Source organism: Lepus europaeus, chromosome 5 (genome assembly GCF_033115175.1).
Source record: "Lepus europaeus isolate LE1 chromosome 5, mLepTim1.pri, whole genome shotgun sequence".
Classification (NCBI taxonomy): Eukaryota; Metazoa; Chordata; class Mammalia; order Lagomorpha; family Leporidae; genus Lepus; species Lepus europaeus.
In genome coordinates this window covers 91,830,054-91,850,325 of record NC_084831.1, presented here as the reverse complement: position 1 = coordinate 91,850,325, position 20,272 = coordinate 91,830,054, and the positions used below count along the sequence as shown (strand labels likewise).

At 40.8% G+C, this 20,272-nt stretch overlaps 1 protein-coding gene across 1 annotated transcript in view; it reads left to right on the top strand.

The window, feature by feature from the left end:
• The first annotated feature begins 18,879 nt into the window (after window positions 1-18,879).
• The window catches only part of DPYD (dihydropyrimidine dehydrogenase), a 1,003,571-nt gene continuing 1,002,178 nt past the window's right edge, over window positions 18,880-20,272 (top strand). Inside the window, exon 1 of the mRNA XM_062191802.1 lies at window positions 18,880-18,983. Within this exon, the coding sequence (XP_062047786.1) occupies window positions 18,945-18,983 (39 nt within the window). The 5' untranslated portion in view covers window positions 18,880-18,944. The remainder of the gene's footprint in view (window positions 18,984-20,272) is intronic.

Sequence of the window (20,272 nt, the reverse complement as noted above, 5' to 3'; positions counted from 1 at the left end):
AATGGCCACAATGGCTGGAGCTGAGCCACTCTGAAGCCAGGAGCCAGGAGCCTCTTCCAAGTCTCCCATGTGGGAGCAGAGGCCCAAGGACTTGGGCCATCTTCCACTGCTTCCCCAGCTGCATTAGCAGGGAGCTGAATTGGAAGTGGAGCAGCCAGACTCGAACCAGCATCCATATGGGATGCCAATGCTGCAGGATGGGGCTTTAACTCACCAAGTCACAATGCGGGTCCCAGAATAGTCTGTTCTTACAGCAAACTTTATATATTGTGGTAGAATTTGGGCTTGAGTTTCAGATGCCAAAAAAGGAGGATCATTTTGCAGAATGTTAAGATTTGAGGATTGTTTAACATTTGTTAAGAAAGTAGGATGTGGACTTGAAACTATCAGCTTGAAATTTGATATTTCTGTCACTGTGACTTCAAGTGGAGGAACTTAAACTCCTGAAGGCCCACTTTCTTGTAATAAAACCACACCACTTTCTGACACTGATTGAAGTATGGAATGAGATAATGTACTTAATGCACTCACAGGAATGTGTGGCATAGTGTAATTTCTCAATACGTGGTAGCTATTTTTATTCCTCAGTCTCACCATGCAATTTTACTCTTAGGCAAAAAAAGAAGGAAGCCGAAGCATGGGAACTGTTGAAAGTCACAGGACTAAATTAACGCACAGTACACTTGAAAATAGCATGACATGTACCAAGCACACCAAAGACATACAAAAATAGTCCATGTGGGAAAGTGGGTTATGAGTGGTAATTACTATTTAATTTTCCAACCAGGAATTCTCAGAATAGACCTGGCTGGCCTTTATGATCTCATCTCATGTCTGGCACTTCTCCCTCAATTTCCTTCTATACATTTCATAGTGTCATGTGGATGGGGATGAGCCTGGCTATGATGCATTAATGGAATAGAGTGATACTCCTATACGTTAGGGTTTTTAGTGGCAAAAGATAGGTACCAAAACTATAGACTGCCAGAGGTGGTATTTCTAAGCAAAGAACCAGTTGAGGTTATGGAATCAGGGATGGGATATGGCTTCACAGGACATGATCGATTGCGAGTGGACCCCCGAGGCCCATGCACAGCTGGGATGGTGGGGTGATGGCATTGTTCAGCAAGAAGAACCAAAGATAAGTTTCAGTGAACATGTCTGCCTTATTAACGACCATGTACACTTTTTAAAGGGCAGGGAGAAGGGGCGTAACTAATTCAGGGCAACACTATCACTATAGGATAGAACTGATATTGGTGCCGCTATGCTTCTCTAATCAGCTTGAAGGTCACGTAGCTGGGATAGCTTTCCAGGTGGTCCTAATGGGCCTGGGCCACACTAGGGAGCTGTTTACCTGACTGGCAATCACAGGGCCCTTTAACAGGGGGCGGGGGTGGGGGAAAGTGCCTGGTACTCCCACCACCTGCCAGCAATCAGGTTGTGGGGTCCTTCCGGGGAGGTGTGGTGTGCCACGCCTCTCGACCTCCTTCCAGGTCCAGGCAGGCAGACTCCTCGCTAGGCACAGTATCACCCACAATCGATTATCTGAAATTAAAGGTGGGTAAGGGAAAAATGAAGACAATAAGAACAGAGTAGTGTAGAAGAATTTGGAAGCAGTGGTATTTATTTTCCTTTCCACAAAGGTGGTGTTCTCTGTACTATTCCATCCAGCACTACTGACCCTATCAACTCACACTAGTATTAATTATATCTGATTTCAGATGGTTGGTACCAAGTAAGTTCAGCAAAAAAAAAAAAAAAAAAAAAAAGAGAGAGAGAGAGAAATCTGCGAACAGGAACTGCTGGGAGGAATTTCATGGAGAGGGAGATATGAAATAATTTGAAGCACTAGGTTAGGGAGCGAGAGAGAAAAATGGGGACAATCCAGATAAGGGTACCAGCATGAGAGGACCACTTGTACTTGGAGTACTGAGAATAATGTACAGGCTTTGTCTTTATTAGTTCTTTTGTTCTCCTCTAGGGCTGTCAACACAGTGACAATTGAGAATAACAAGAATAGCTATTTTATGACAAATGGGCCTGACCACAAAGAAATGAGCTTGAGAGAGCTGGCACAGTACACATATGCTGCAAACAACCATCTTTAGTCAGGAAATCCAACCAACTGTGCCAGACTCAAAGTGATGACCTGGAGGTGAAAGGATCTATTATCACAGCATTTCTGATCTCCAGGGCTCACCAAGTTCCTCAACTCTTTAATATTCTACAGTGTATCCATTTTCATGGCTATAAAGTCATAGTTATATTTACAATGATATTTACTACTATATTGGAGAGTATTTTAACTGATGTTAGTTCAAATCAATTCTGGAGAAACTTTCCAGCCAAGGGAAATACACACTAGCTGGTTGACATTGGAGGTCAAATACTCCAGGGTATGGGTCTCAAATCACTTAATTCTTCACAGCAAATTAGAAACGGGACTCCAGCTGGTGCTAGGAAATAAGACAGACTTGCTGTATAAGAACAAGCTGCTGCTTGGATTTTAAGTCTTTATATTCCTAAAATAAAAAATATGAGACTCAATTTCCGCCTCCCCCATCTTATTCTTTCAGAGTAAAAGACTTCTTAACAACAGTAAAAATCTGGCCACCTGATTTCAATACATAAATCTTGCCAAGGTATAAAAATAAAATATGATTTAAACAGCAACCTGTAATCTCCTGTTGACGACCAGCTGTGCCTCCTATTAGTATTAATGGAAGTTACACAGGCATAATAAGAAGGAGGGGAAAATGCCACCTTATGCTTTTTGCACACCTTAACATTTTTACAGCAAGTCTGATTACAAGGGTTTACTTGAGCGGCAATTAAACACTGATTGATTACTAAGTACAATTTGTATTCTAGGCAACATGCAAATGGCAAATGAAATTCTCAGATAAGAAATGGAATAAATTCTTCTCACTTCAGAGACAGAATTACATTTTTTGTAAAAAACAGAAAACATTTTACGATATGGAGAAAAGTTCACTGTAAGTTTTAAAGTAATATATTACCACAAGACAATAAGCCTTGATTTGGTGTTGGAAAGAATAAATGATATGCTTTTTGCAATTTATCCTTATCAAATCACCTTTAGCCTACAGCTCTCTTTCCATGATGATGCACCATACAGATAGAAAACACTGTATTCAGCCACACATATACTGAGTTTGGCCATTGCCACATTGTGGACAATATTTTATTTAATCATATTTTGACACTGCAGAAATTATTCTTAAATTGAAGATGAAGTGAAAAGTTGATTTATTAAATGTCTATCATGTGCCAGACACTATTTGAGGTCTAGACAATATTGCAGAGAATGCTCACTGATGGTATAGAAGGAGAAGATAACAATAAACAAGCCTTCAAGTACAGGTATAGTATCAGTAGGTATACAGTGAAGGAAATGATCAGGAGGAAACAGATGCATATGTGTTTACACATATTCCGGGAAAACAATGGAAAAAGTGAAATGAAAGCTCTTTGATGTGTTGTTCACTATTTTGGAAAACTGTAACCCAACATCAGTGAATGGTTGCCTGCATTGTATCACACTGGTATTAACCCAATGACAAAGAATAGAGCGAGCTGAGAAGTTGTGATGTTGGATAATGAGTAAAGCTAACATGGCTGATGTGGTGTGAATTAGAGAAGAAAGGGGAGGAAATGAAATCAGAGACAGAGGGTAGTTTGGATTATTTCAGACCATCTTAAGGAATATGAGTTTTGCTTTAGTTTCAAAGATGAGCCATTGACAGGTTTAAACAGAAGAGTTATGATTTAAATATGTTTTTCAACCATCAGTATAGCTGTTATCTGTCTGTTAAGGTATATATTATCGATGAAATCTATCTTGGAATCTGCATTTCTCCTGAGAACAGGCTGATACATTATTGCTTTCACTTATTAATAACTGAATATGAGAGAAATGCAGCTAATAATTTTATAATCACATGTGTTGAAAAACAAAGGCCAGAAATTGGAATTGTTTTAAGATACTATTATCATGAAAGACTGGGAAAGATGGAAGAAAAACAAAGAAGAGTTATAAGAAGAATACATGAAATCAAATTGTCCAGCATCTTGCATTTGAGGGGCTGTGACAAATGTCTGTTTATGTTCTTAGTGCATATTTCCTGGTATGAAGACTTTTCATCTTCTTCATCAGTTCACACCAATATTTTGACACAGAGAAGTCTTTATTATTGTGTCTATAACTTATCAAGCTATTTCCTTACTTGTGGTCAAAATACAAAACAATTGCTCTCAATTGTTATTTTAAAGAACTATCTAAAAATAATAATTTGTTCATACTTAGCTAGCTTTATCTGTTCTAGGCTAACTTATCTCAAATTTTAAATAATTATTTTTTTTCATATTAGCTGAATTTTTTAAATTTACAGAATAATTTATTATAAAGTATGTATTGTATCAATGCATCATATGAGGTATTTAGAAATTTTTATTCTATGTTTAGCAATTTAACTTAGTTCAAATAAGGACAAAGATAAAATATTATTTATCACATTATATTCATACAAAAATCTGTGATGGAGCTCATCACATAGCTATGGATTTACCATATGTGCTAACTACAAATGTATATGGTCATACGTGTAAACTACATATGATCCTCCAAAAGTTCATGAAAAAGGTTTATTATAAAAAAAACTATGTATGAATTTCAAGATTTTTTGCATCAAAATAAACTTCTCTTCTCTTTTTGTTTTCTGCAAATGTTATGAAGTGTCTTCATACAGTCAAATGTACAATATATGCTTAAGAATATGTTTCCTTTTATAGCAAGAAAAACATTGATATAGACATTATTCTCTGAATAGCAAGGATTAGCCTAGAATAGACTAGAATAGAAAAGTAGATTCTGTAGGGGAACATATTTCTTTATTTGAAGGCAAAACAGTAAAATGGAAAGTGTGTTAGGTGAAGTAGTCCTGGGCAATAATCCAAGATCTTCAACCAATCAGTGTTCTAAAGATACAACATTAACATCATGACGCCTCAGTTTTCCTAACTATATGATAATTAATACCAAAAGGCTAATGCACTGCTTAGCACAATGGGAACTCCAAAATTTAGTATCATTTTCCATGAAGAAAGCTAAAAATGTACTTTATAAATTACACTGAATTTGGAACAAAATCTACACATTACTGTTTTAATAACTTCTACCATCCCCTCCAAAAAAAAAAAAAAAGAAAGAAATTAGGTGTCAGCAATTTCAGTATCTTCTATCTTTAAATTCAGATTATTATGATAATTAAATCAGAGATTATGAGTAATGTCCTGGACATAGAGTATATGATCGATTTTATTAGCTGTAAGTAAAAACAATGATTAAGCATGCATGGTTCAGCAGAGGATGTAAGGCAGCAGTTGATAGTGGTTGAGGCTAGTACAGATGGGAAGGTGGCTCTGTCCATGTACTCTCGTCATTCATTATCCAGGAACAACAAGTGTGAGCCAGGAAAATCTTTCCCTAGAACAATAGTGGATGCCAAGATCCTAACCACTCAATACAATCTCTCAGAAAGAAACATTTGGTGGCCTTTAAATAGAAAATATGATGCCAAAAGAATGTTTTTGGTTCCACATTTTTTAATCTCCAAGTTGCAAATAGTTATGTTGAAAAATGTTTCTCAACGGAAAGATGTATTATGTTCTTTAGGGGGCCAAAGTCAATCGTGAAATATGTTAATGTTGTTACATCCTAAAGGTGGTGCTGGGTTGGAGGTAGGCACAAAAAAATAAAATAAAATAAAATCACAAAGCCTTAAAGAAATTTGTGAGTATGTGTGTGATACAGATGGCTGGAATAAATTATGGGACTCAAAAAGCAGTTCAATTTACTTAGTTTTAACATCCATTTGGACATGTATCAAAGATCACATTGTGAAATATATTTGTGCTACTTGGAAGAGTTATAGTAATCAGTATCCCCCCAAATCCCCCCCCAAATAAATGGAAAAGAAAAAATGAGATGTTTCAATCAAAGCCAAAACAAGATAGCTAAATTTGAGTTCTGTGACAAGCCATTTAAGAGTAATAAGAGGAAAAGTATGTAGAATGGTTTAAAAACATACAAGGTTATTTCAGAAAGTTTGTGGAAATGAAATTAAAACATAAGTTTAGGGGTGGGCGTTGAGGTACAGTGATTTAAGATGACTTGGGACACCTGCATTTCATATCTGGGTGCCCGAGTTTGAGTTCTGCCTCCACTTCCAATACAATTTCCCGCTAATGAGGAGTTCCTGGCTCCCGAATTTGGCTGATGCTGGCATTTAGAGGGTGAACTAAGGTTGCTCTCTCTCTTTCACTCTCGCTTTCCCCTTTTTTCTCTCCTCTTTCTCCTCTCTTTTGATGCCAACATTTTTACATTTATGCATAATATTTTCATCTTTCTGAAGATCAATTGGCTTCACAGATTTCACATTTTTTTGCCAAAATAAACATATCTTTTAATTCTATTTCCATTAGTTTTTGAAGAACCCTCATACACACATATAGATATGTATACACACACCCACGTAATTTGTCATACACATATGTCAGTTCTTCTAAAAGAATATTAAAATATAAGTGACTGTCCTGCCCAAGATACCAACTACCAAATAAACTTGCCTTGGAACTTTGCTAATTGGATGCACATATCTTAAAAATCAGTTGGATAACATTTTCCATAATGGGGAAAAGATTTATCAGAACATTTGTAAAAGTAAGATGAATGAAACTCTTTGTGTTGAAGACATAAAAATGGAAAATATCTTCAAATCTTTTGAAAATACAACAGGTACTTTCCATGGATGGTTTATTTATCAAATATTGTCAAGTGCATTGCTAAAAATAATTACTGGAATATATTTCAGAGTAACATTTTAGCTTAGAGATTATCTGACTGTTATACATGATAAATTTTACTTTAAACATCAAAATATTCACTGAAATGACTTATACTGGAAAACTATACAAATATGTTGATTTTAAATCAATTCCTTCATTTAAGTAATGTATTTAAAGCACATTCTGTTAATTTCAGATACTGGAAGCTGATGGATTCAAAGGTTAATTAGACATCACACTTGTCCTTGGCCTATTTTTACCATGGGTGAGACAACTAAATATTCAATTATTGAACATAAAAAGTTAATGCAGAAGTACAAAAAGACAATAAGAGGCTATAGCTTATTATCTGTTGCATGCATTTATTAACAATATTTATTGAATATCTACAATATGCCAGGCACCATTTCAGTCACTAGTGACACTTCAGTACAAAGCACTTAAGTAATTTGCATTCTAGTAGGAGAAGGCAGATGATGAGTGGACATATAATTAAAACAAGTTGAATGTCACTTGTTTATGTGCTGTGGAGAAAACTAAAGCAGAAAAAGGGTGTTAGTGTGAGAAATGGGAGCTGCAGCTCTACATATGGTGGTCAGAGAATTTTACAGAGAAAGCGACCTTTCTGCAACAGCTTGGAGCTGCTGAGGGGCTGGCTGCTGTTGGAGTGTCTAGTAAAATATCTCTGAAGCAGAGAGAACAGCAAGTGGAAAGACACGTGTGGGTGGAGTTGGAGTAAGAATAGCCTGAATCAGGGGAAGGTGAGAACCAAGTCGTTAGATCACACATGCCTTAGGGGTCATCGCAAGGACTGTTTCCATAGAGAGAGGAAGATATGATCCATATGGAGAAAAGGATTTTCATGATTATTGTTCTATAGATTAAATGAATCTACAGTCAAGTAAATATTTTGTAATAGGACATTATTCAAACACTTAGAATTTTTTTTTTTTTTTTGACAGGCAGAGTGGACAGAGGGAGAGAGACAGAGAGAAAGGTCTTCCTTTTTGCCGTTGGTTCACCCTCCAATGGCCGCTGCAGCCAGCACATCGTGCTGATCCGAAGGCAGGAGCCAGGTGCTTCTCCTGGTCTCCCATGGGGTGCAGGGCCCAAGCACTTGGGCCATCCTCCACTGCACTCCCTGGCCACAGCAGAGAGCTGGCCTGGAAGAGGGGCAACCGGGGCAGAATCTGGCGCCCCGACCGGGACTAGAACCCGGTGTGCCGTTGCCACAGGCAGAGGATTAGCCTATTAAACCGTGGCGCCGGCCACACTTAGAAGATTTTGTCCAATTCGAAAAAAACTTAAGCAGTTCTCCCCAGTTGCCAGTTGCTGTAATTTTTAAAAATATTTGTACCCAGGACCATTATGGTATTAATCACTCTGTTTGTCAGCTTCTGTAACTCTCAAAAATTGTTTTTACCCTTGACTGTGGCATGGAGATATATAGGTTGGCATATGCTCACTCGGACTTACCTCCAATGGTGGAACTAGAAATGTGCCAGGGGATTTCAAATCAATCTTACCAAAGAGGCAGGTACCAATGCCAGCGCACTTGTAAAGTGATAAGTATAAATACACAACCGATCAAAAAGATAGGATATGTGTCGAAGAGATTTCACAAATAAGACCAGTGTAAGCAAATAATGAAGGATAGAATTAAAAGGGAGAGAATGATCCTGCGGGGGAAGCAGGACACACAGCAGACTCATAGAATGGCAAATGCCCAAAACAGCACTCCTGCCTCAGAATCAACCCTTGGGACATTTGGATCTGGCTAAAAGGTCCATGAGAGTCTCACAGGCATGGAAAGCCATGACACGGTGGCAAAAAACAATCTAAATGAAAGACCCTGGTGAACAAGACTCCAGCAGAAGGAACAGGCCATCAAGGAGAGAGGCGCCTTTCTCTGAAAGGAGGAAGGAACCTCCACTGTGACACGGCCTTGACTAAACAAGTTCAGAGTTGGTGAACTCAAGGGACTTCCATAGCCTAGACAGCTCATAGCAAGAGTCTTGGGTGATTGCTGATGTCATAAATAAGAGTGCCAATTGTTAAATCAACAACGGGTACATGCTCCCCACATAGGATCTCTGTCCTTAATGTGTTTTACTATGAAACTTAAAAACACTACTAGTTGAAAAATACCTTGTGTGGTTGTGTGAGTGCTTAGTATATACTAAGTTGATCTAAAGTATATGAAGGTAATTAAAAATGAAACTCGATAAAGGGTGGGTGTCGGACCCTCGCCAGCAAGGGTCCAACGCAATCACGACACGGTCACTGTTCATCGGTTCTCAAGGAACTTTTACTTGTGGGGGCAGAAGGAAAGCGGGCAGAGGAGAAAAGAAGAGGAGAGGCTGCGGCGGCTGCCGCTGGCAGTGGCGGCCGCACCGGCCCACCCAGATCCCAATGTCCCTTTATGCTGATATCGTCCAATCAGATGAAAGGGCGCGTATAGCCTCAGGTCGAAATTTCATCTGTTTCACCTGGTTCTTCCTAGTTGTTTATGCAGAGTCCATTCTGTTTCATCTGTTTCACCTGGTTGTTTTCGTAGGCCTTGTGGTCAACGGATTGCTGCAAACTATGTAGATGAGGAGGTTCTCACAGGTTCCCCACAGGCGGGATGGGAGAGGGAGAGGGGAGGGTCACGGGAGGGAGGGAGGTTGGGGGGGAAGCCACAACAATACAAAAGTTGCACTTTGTAAATTCACATTTATGAAATAAAAAATAAAAAAAGAAAATTATTTTGCATTAGCAGTTTTGGTATATAAAATAATTCATATGAAAACTTAGTGTCCAATACATGCTAAGCGTCAAAGTGAGAATAATCAGAGTTTTATTTGCAAGCACACACATACAAAATTACAAAATGTGGGATGGATGTTAAGCCTAGTTTTTCATTTTTTTTTCTTTTTTTTGACAGGCAGTTAGTGGAAAGGAGAGAGACAGAGAGAAAGGTCTACCTTCCGTTGGTTCACCCCCACAAATGGCCGTGCTGCACCGATCCAAAGCCAGGAGCCAGGTGCTTCCTCCTGGTCTCCCATGCGGGTGCAGGGCCCAAGGACCTGGGCCATCCTCCACTGCCTTCCCGGGCCATAGCAGAGAGCTGGCCTGGAAGAGGGGCAACCAGGACAGAACCCAGAGCCCCAACCAGGACTAGAACCCGGAGTGCCGGCGCCACAGGCACAGGATTAGCCAAGTGAGCTGAGCCCAGTGTTTAAGATGCCCATGTCCCACATTAAAGGGCTTGGGTTTGACTCCCAACTCCACCTCCTGACCCAGCTTCGTGTCAATGCACAAGACCGGCACAGACCTTGCGGGAGTGAACAAGTGGAAGGGAATTGTCTGTCTGTTTTTTCTCTCTCTGGCTCTCTGTCAAATAAATAAAATTTAAAAAGCATTTATAAAATATTTGTGTATTCATAATGAATTGGTTTTTTTTTTTAAATTACTTTTACTCTTTCCTATAATTAATTACTGTGCTTGTTGTTTGTCCATGTATAATTAGGTATACATTATCATGTTGCCTTATTGATCTATAGTCTTTTTGTGAGAAAGAGAGAGACAAAGAGAGAGAAAGCTACAATCTTCCAGTTCACTTTCCAGACATTTACAATAGCCAAGGCTGAAACTGGGAACTGAGCCATTGCTGCTTCCTCCTAGGGTATACATTGTCAAGGAGTGGAATCAGGAGTCAGAGCTGGAAATTGAACCCAGGTGTTCTGATATGGGATGTAGGCATCTGAACCATGAGGCTAAATGCCTCCTTCTTAATCTCTACATATATTCTTGATTTTTATGTAAGATATTTATATATATTTCCGTGTTGTTAATATTTTCTACAACTTCATCTCACAAACAATTTGGGGAAGAACCATGTTTTGAGGTGGATTTTTACATTCAAGAACAATCATTTTCTTTCTTTCTTTCTTTTTTTTTTTTTTTTTTTTTGACAGGCAGAGTGGATAGTGAGAGAGAGAGACAGAAAGGTCTTCCTTTGGCTGCTGCGGCCGGCGCATCTCGCTGATCCGAAGCCAGGCCCAAGCACTTGGGCCATCCTCCACTGCACTCCCTGGCCACAGCAGAGAGCTGGCCTGGAAGAGGGGCAACCGGGACAGAATCCGGCACCCCAACCGGGACTAGAACCTGGTGTGCCAGCTCCGCAAGGCAGAGGATTAGCCTGTTAAGCCACAGCGCCGGCCAATCATTTTCTTTAAATATAAATATCAACAATGAAGTTGCTGAATCAAAGAGAAAATACATATTTAGGCTTGGCTGTCGCTATGATGTGAATGTTTGTGTCCTCCCCAAATTCACATAAGGAAACCTAATCACAGAATCCAATGTCATGATATTAGGAGGTGATGCCTTTGTAAGATGACCAAATCATGAGGATTGAGCTCTCAGAAATGAGAATCACAACCTTATCAGAGGCCCGTTGAGCTGCCTGCTCTGTTCTACCATGTGAGGGTAAAGCCAGAAAGCACCAGCTAGGAACCAGAAAGTGGGGCCTTCGCCAGGCACCTAATCTGCCAGTGCCTTGATCTTGGACTTCCCCATCTCCAGAGCTGTGAGGAATGAATTTCGGTTCTTTGTACTCTACCAGTTGATGGTATTTTGTTATAGCAGCCCAAATGGACAAAGACAGCTCTGTATTGCTTAAGTGCCCTACCTATACACTGAACCAAGTCCCTACACATTAGATAGTCCTAGAATCCTGATAATTTTCCTATCTTTGTTCACTCTATAAAAATATTTGTCAATGTGATATGTGAAAAATCATGTAATTGTAAATTTTTGGTATTGCTTCGATGACTAGTTTTATTGACACAATTTTCACATTTTTATTAATGATTTGTATTTCTTTTTATGTGAATCACTCAAAATGCTTTTTGTCTATTTGTTTATTACTGGATATCTATTCCCCTTCAGCTTTCTTCCCCTGCTGTCATGTCTAGAGAGTAATAATGAATATTTATTGGCAATGAAGTTTTGCAAGAAGATAATTATTCATAAATATTTATGTACCTACTATGTACTAGGTACTGTGTAAAGCAGGGAGGATAAAAAATATAAGACCCACTCAAAACCATCAAGGACCTCACAGTCTGGGAGCAGTGGCACTCATGACAACAAACTGCAGTAAAAGAACAGTATGTCACTCATTATTCAGATTATTTTAAATGGATGATGATAGTTTTAGGTTGGAAAACAGAGAGACAGCCATTGATTGAGAGACAGAAATTGTTCTGGGGTATAGATTTTCTTTCCAGTCTGAAAAGCAGAGATCTGGGGGTGGGCAACAACACATCACGTATCAGAGTGCCTGGACTTGATTCGTGGCTCTGGCTCCTGACGCCAGCTTCTTACTAATGCACATCCTGGGAGGCAGTGGTGATGGCTCCAATAAAGGGCTTTCTGCCAACCAGGAGGGAGAGCTGGATTGAGTTTCTGGTCCTGCTTGGTCTTGGGCCATTGTGGGCATTTGAGGAGTGAACTGGCATATGGAAGATTTCGGTCTCTCAGTAAGTAAATAAAATCTGGAAAAAACTAATTTCCAAATGTTATAACATGCTAAATAACAGTGGTATTGATATGCAATAGAAATTAACTATATAGGTTTCTAATAACAAGTATGATTGCTACTCAGGCTAGCATGTGTAGGAAATGACTGAGCCTATGCCCAGAAATCACTTGTCTTCATTGATTTTCACACATTTACCCAAGTGAGCATATGAATATGCAATGAGACACATATTGCAATCAGAGTGGCACTTCAAAATTCATATTTGAACAAACCATTCCTCTCTGTAAAGAACTTCCAAGGTTCCCATTACTTATAGGATAAAGTCTATAACCCTAAACAAAGACTGAAAAACAAATGGCATGCTTATCTCTGGATCTTCACCTTGAGTCAGGTTCTCATTAGTTGCCCAAACCCCAGTCATCAGGGCCTTCTTTTGTGTGTTTCAACAGACTTTTGTTCTGTACCTTTAGAGGTTTACTTCCTCTGCTTGAAATACTTTTAATTCCCCCCTTATGCCTTTTAAAGTTATTTCCTCAAGAACTCCTTCACTAATTTTCCAGGTTCCTCTGCTGTAACAGCACTTAATCTTCCCTTGATTTTTTTTTTTAAATTTATTTATTTGAAAGGCAGAGCAACAAAGAAAGAGATGGAAAGAAAGAGACAGAGAGTGATAATTTCCAGCCACTGGTTCACTCACTGAATGGCTGCAACAGCCAGGGGTAGGCCATGGATGCCAGGAACCAGGAACTCCATATGTGTCTTCCACACGGGTAGCAGGAACTCAAGTACTTCAACCATCATATGCTGCTTCCCAGATGCACTAGCAGGGAGCTAGGTTGGAAGCAGGGTAGCCAGACTTGAACCAGAACTGATATATGGGATGTGGGCATAGCAAGCAGAGCTTAACCTGCTGTGCCACGACACCCACCTCCCCTGATATTTTTATTCACAGCAAATATTACATTTTTTGTGGTTACTAGGCAAATGTTCATCTATAATTTATCTGCAAGGTATATAAGCAGAGAGTTCACTTCTGTTGCTCATGATATCTCTAGTGTTTTTCACTGTACCAAGCACATATTAGGCATATAATTGTTTCCAATAAGAATAAATGAGCAGATTCAGAAATATCTCAGAACAGTGAAATAAATGATGAGATTTTACTATTTGAATTAATTTTTATATTCATGCACAGAATAACTCAGTACATTTTACATGCAGTGTATTCTATGCATGAAATAACATACAGTGGTCACAATGCAGTTTAGCTTCCCTGGGGAACAGACTTTAAGATAGCAATGTGCTTGCAGGGCAATCATTTCTTGGGGGGTGCTATTAGGAGGAGGAGTGACCAGTTAGGGGCGGGGCAATGTAGCAAGATGGACAGGGGAAAGCTGAACTCTGCTGAAGACAGCTTAGACGATCCCCTAGGTGATCTTAAAGTTGGGATGGCTCCTCAATGACGTCTTGAATTAGGGGAGAGGACCAGGCCTTACTATCCCTGCATCAGATAGTTACTGGATATCTGCTACCCTGGAAGGGTCATGAAAGGTGAGTACTCATTAATGGAGGGCAGTTTCCATAGAGAGACTCAGCAGAGAGCTGTCAACCGCGAACATTCCCGGTAGCGATGGGATGAGTGCCTGAGTCTTGAATGGGTTGAGGAATAGGTGTGGATAGGTGAGGCATGAGACAGCATCTGCTACAGGTGACCGAAAGGAACAGTGAATACTTCAAGATTCTATTTCCATTCTGAAACAGCAACATTCCAGCAAGAAAAAATTTACTTCAAATGCCAGTTACTGGAATTATGGTAACTTTTTAGAGTGAGGAAAAAGAAAACCAAGCCCAAGGAAAAGGGCTCTAAGCAGTGAGGGAAGTCCTTTTAGGGAACACTTATTCTAGAAGATTTTTCCCCCAACTTTAAGTCAGATGAAAAATTAAAGAAAGGAAGGAAGGAGGTGGACTGAGGGAGGGAGTTGGGGGGAAGTATGGTTATCTTCTTAGAACTGTACCCATGAAATACATGAAATCTGCTCTCTTTATATTATAAAAATTAAAAAAGTTAAATGCATATCAAAACCAGAAGCAAAAAACCAAAAACTACATACTTCCCATTCACTGCAGTTTACTTAAAAACGTTCATAGACAATCATGCACCAATGATATTTTTCCAGAATGCAAGTGTTGGATAATTACCTCTTTAGTTTTGTAAACATTTAACTTACATTATAATGCACTTTGCAATCGAGAAAATACTGTTTCTTACATTTTTTATATTTTGATTCTCACAATAACCCCATTCAGATCAACCATTTGCTCAAAACCATGAAAGGGTAATGTAAATGTGTGTTTTTGAATTAGTGGCTGAAGGTTTGTGATAACAGGGACAATATCTTTACTGTTCAATGAGGTTTCACTAATGTCTATAATGATGCCTGAAACAATAGCATCTAATAAATAATTGTTGAATAAATTTCTGAGTATTTGTACTTTCTCTGTTGCCTGTGTTTTTCACAGTATTTACATAACATGGTGGTGTGCTTATAAGTAGTAGATCCATAGATACATATATAAGATACATAGTATAAGCAGTTGAGTACATTATACCTAGTTTGCTCTATAAAATATGAACTAATATATATCTTGTGACCTTTGAGTAAAAAAGTTGGAAATATCTGGACTTAGTGACATTTAGTTATCATCTTCCTTGTCAGTTTGGATAGGAATTAACTTGGTCTTAGAAAATCAGACAGAGGGGAAAATGTGTTTCATGATTAATCAAAGTATCTGACTATTTGCAAGAAACATCTATAAAAGAGTGTCCATTTTTTTTTTTTTTTACTTAATGCTAGACTACAGGGCAGATGAGAAGGTATAAAGATATCAGAATTTTATTGTTTCTAAATTTGTGATTTTTGATACATTTTGGAAATGAACTTAAAGATGACTCATAAGCCTGGCTTCTGACTATGGTAATAATAATACTATTCATTCATGTACTGTAAACATTAGGTTGAAAGATGAGCTGTCTCTTCAAAGCCTGCAAAAAACTAATGTGGAACACCTGATATTTGACTGTGCTTCCAGATGGAGGGACAGCTTGACAAATGCCATCATAATTTACAACTTTTAAAAAAGTGTGGTGTGAATGCATTTGCAGTAAGCTTTAAACAGCTTGGATTATTTACAGGTACAAATGTGTTTAGTGTGGAATTTCAATGAATTTAATACATTATTAGATTCAATCACCAATCACAGAGCATAGGTGTGGCGTGTGAGCAATGTGATTAAATACCTTAATTAAGTATTTCAGAACAGAATACATCTGCTTGGTGAAGTTGAGGTGATGCTAACATAGCATTTAAATTTTATGTTTGGTAGCTGATTGGTGCTCACGAAGCTCTTGCTTTTTTAAGGTAGCATATTTTGGAATGATCCTCTGGGGTAGCTTAGGAGAACTATACGGAAATAGAAAAACAAATATGGAAACACAGTATCTAACAGTTAAGGGTAACTTGAATACTTGTACCCATAAAACAAACTATTGATTAGTAATTATTCCTATTTGTGTTACAGCATAATTTAAAGAGCACATGTCTACATCCCTGGAGGTTAGGACATTCAAAGTTGAACCTTATTGAACTGGCAAAGGAATCATATGTATGGACTTATATAGATGTCATATTATTCATGCATTGTATATATGTATATGTAACTTTATACCCATTCTCAGTCTATGCATATGTACATGTATGAAAGTTTCATGCATTTGTATGTATTTGTGTGTATATATATACATAATGGTATTTCAAAAATTCAGGGAAATGGAATTAAAATAAATTTATTTTGGTGCAAAAAAGTTTTGAAATCCGTGCATGTATGGCATCTTCAAAAAGTTCATAGGTAATGTATATTATGAAAATAAACTATGTATGGATTCCAAATTTTTACTGGTTACAGTCAATAACCAAATATAAAATTCAAAATTTATTTATGCCTATCTCTGTTTGTGTATTTTTAATATTTACCTCCAAGAGGATATAGATGGCCTGCAGGCAGGTAAATTATGGCAGTTGGGAGATGAGAAACAACTGACCCTGGAACATGATTCCATGAAAAGGAAAGTGGTTAATTTGACACATTTTTAATAGAAACCCATTGATAGACATGGTGATTTATATGCCAGCAAAAATGGAATGCTGAGAAGACATTGAGAAGTGAAAGGTTTCTAAAATGTACTGTTTAGTGCACGAAACAAGCTGAGGGTCTACTCTTCATCCTATTCCCAAGTATTCTTGTCTTTCATGGTTGTGTCCTGGGCTAGACCATTATATCATTGGCCTGCTCTTCTTGGAGCTTACCGTCTAAACAGAAGACATAAGTCACAGTGATATAATGGAAACAACGTCTGATAGGTTTCTCACTGTCAATAGGGTGTTATGAGTCAGACTGACAGAGACTGCAATGGGTCTAATTTTGTTGGTGGTGGGGATGGGTCAGTGAAAGCTTCTCTGAGACCTAGAAGGGGGAACGAGCAGAGAAAATGTTGAGTGTGAGAAGACTGCTTTGTGGTTGGAACATAATGTGTCAAGGCAAGAGTGGCCCTAGGTGAGGTTGGAGAGGAGGCGAAGTCAAGTCATTCAGAGGTCAACAGGGGGTCTGTATTATATTCTGACCTCACTGGACCCTTCAAAGATGTATACTGTGTGTTTGGTGTGACCGAATTAATAATTTAAAGCTCAGTCCAGAGTACACAGGAGGTAAGAGTAGACTCTGTGGCAAGAGTAGCCTGGACCATGGTGGGTGAATGGACCATGTTTGATGCGTGAAGATGGAGAAATGAATGATCCAAGATCTATTTAGGAGGTTGAATTTTTATAGCTTTGGGATGCTTTAAATGATGGAGTGAGTGAAAGGGAGTAAAAGATGATTCCTAGGTTCCTATTCAACTTTCTGGTTTAATAACAACATTTGATTCAAGAAAAATGTTGAGGCTAATGCAGTGGTACAGCAGGTTAAGCTGCTGGCTGGGATGCAGGCATCCATTTGGGCACAGGTTCCAGTCCCAGCTGCCCCACTTCCCATTCAGCTTACTGTTAATGTGCCTGGGAAGGCAATGGAAGATGGCCCAAGTACTAGGGCCCCTGCACCCACATGAGAGACCCAGAAGAAACTCCTGGTTCCTGGCTTTGGATTGGCCCATCTCTGGCCATTGCGGCCATTTGGGGAGTGGACCAGCGGATGGAAGGCCTTTCTCACTGTCTCTCTCTCTTTCAAATTTGTGATTTTCAAGTTTGTGACTCTGCCTTTCAAATAAATAAATCGATCTTTTAAAAAAAGTTTCTGTCCCATAGTAAGTTCCTGCCTCTGGAAAGTGATCTGATGGCTTGTTCAGAGACAGCCTCCTCAACCACTCAAGGTACCCATATCCAAGTTATTCTGACCCATTCCTCTTATTCGCCAAGCCGGCATCAACACATTTCTCACTTTAAGTAGGATCTCCAAGAGAGTGAGGAGTCTTCTGCAAGACTATTGTCAGCAAACCTGGCACTGGCCTGCATCTTGATGATGCGAACAAAAATTTGTTGATGAAGGTGATGAATGAATTAACGAAAAAATGATACAAGGGGATAATCCTTGATTCCAAGCTGATCACAATCTAGCCAGGAGGATTTAGCAAGTGCCATACATACTGTAATAGAATCAAGTAGAAAGTTTTATAAGAGACAGGGATGCATCTAGCCAGGGGAGAAAAGAAGAGTGGAATATTTTTTGGAGTGGAACCACCTCTAAATGAATTTGCCCCCTTCTCTCTAGCAAGCTTAGGAGGGAAACATAAAGAATAGATCTTCAAAAATGTTTCCCATTTTACAGTAATACGCATACTTTTTAAAAATAGCCAGCAGAATGGATTCTCCTGCAAAAGTGCAACCTTGGCTAGGAACCCCCAGACACGCTTAATACCGCGGCTGCTGGCGGGGGGTTGTTTTCGCTCGCCTCGCCCCCGCGCCCCCCGAGACTGGCACCTCTGAGCCGACCCGACTCCCGCGCCCTCCTCGGCGGCCGCTTCCTTGTAGGGTGGGTGGAGGGGGAGCCAGCACCTCAGCCCAGGGGACTTCCTGAAGATGCTGTTGCCCGGAGACACCGTTTCCGTCCCTGTCGAGGTTCGTGCAGAAGAAAGGACCAGGACAGCCTGAGACCTGGAGCGCAGAGTGCCGTCGCCTAGTCTCCAGAAGAGCCCGGTACCTGGCCCGCGCCTCGGCCTCTCCGAGTGGGGAGAGCAGGGGCAGCGCGCCTGCCCCCCTCCCGCCCGCACCGCGGGCGCGCGGCCAGCGAAGCCGGGCGGCCGGGGCAGCTGTGCGGGGCGGCCGGAGCGCAGGACCGAGCGCAGCCCCGCCCCGGGGGCGTCGCCGTCCCGCCCCGCCCCGCGCCGCGCCGCGGGCCGGGCTCTCCTATTTCCACTCGCGCTCAGCCGCGCTGCCACTTCCGTCTCTGACTGGAGCCCGAGGACGAGGGAGGGTCACCGGCTGTAGGCACTGCCATGGCCCGGGTGCTTAGCAAGGACGCGGCGGACATCGAGGTACAGGCTGCGCGTCGGCTGGCCCGGGGCGGGCGGGGGGCCCCAGCTGGCCGTTGCCGGGGGCTGCGGCTCCCGGGGGAAAAGTGGGAGACGCGGGAAACTTTCCCGCTGCGGGAGACCCGCGGAGCAGGCAGAGGAGCGCGGAGCGGAGCCCCGCGCGGACAGGCGGGGACAGAGCCCGAGGACCACCCGCGACCTCAGGGGTGCCCCTTCCACGGGACGCTCTGGAGGAAGCCTGATTCGCTCTGCCCAGAGGGGCAGCGACTCCAGAGCGCCCGAGTTGCGGAGCGGTGCACCCCAGGGCATAGGGCGCCCAGTAGCCACGCACTTGTCCTCCTCTCCGGACACCTGCCCGCTGCCCCCAGCCCTGGAGCTGAACCCTGCCGTTTGCAAAGGTGGGGTGTGGAGTGGAGCCGTGGGAGGAGACCCGAGTCGGCCGCAGCGGGCCCCGCCGGTCGGAGTATTGGTTATGAAATAATTGACCAGAGGAGAGAAGGAACAAAGTCTTGAACGTTCACCATGGAGTGTCCTCAGGGGGAAAAACAAACAAACCCAGAAATAAAATCTTGTTTTCCTTTCCTCTCAACAGTTTTTGGTTCCCTCCAGCACACATTTCTGAGGGGGGGGGAAAAAAACCACTTCATCGTTCTTTCTGTAAATAAGGCCCACCTGGAACAGAACTAGTTCTTTCGGCTTCTCCTTATGTCCTTGAATGAGTGCTGCGAACAGGACTGACTGGTCTGCAGGGACTTAGAGATCCCAACTCACTGTCAGCACTTTTGCCCAAGAAACGGGTTTGTTGGGTTGTTTTGTTTTGTTTGAGGATTGTCTTTGCATGAGTTTCCTGCTCTGGCAGAATATTTGTGTGTGTGTGTGTGCTTGCATGTGCCACCGCGCGCGCGGGTTCTTTACAAATCAGATTTTCCTTTTTCCTCTGTCCTTCTGGTGATGAAGTAAGTTTAAAACCACCTGCTGCTTTTGCTGCATTTTTGCCTCTGTCATTGATTGGGTAAACTTTGCACCCTTTTTAGGACCAGGTGTTCTGTTTGTACTGTTTAGGAGAACTTAATGTTCTCTTTTCTCCAGACTCTACACTTTGGTTTAAAAAACCCATATTGGTAACAGAAGCCAGAAGTATCATATGGACATCTAGGTAGTGTCTGGTTAGTTGTGGTTTCTCTTGTGGATAGATTACTTATTGATACTAATCAATACACATGTAATGAAGTACTCAAAGGTGCACAGGGTAAAACTTGTGTTTGTCCCTTTCATTTCTGTCTTAGTCCTAT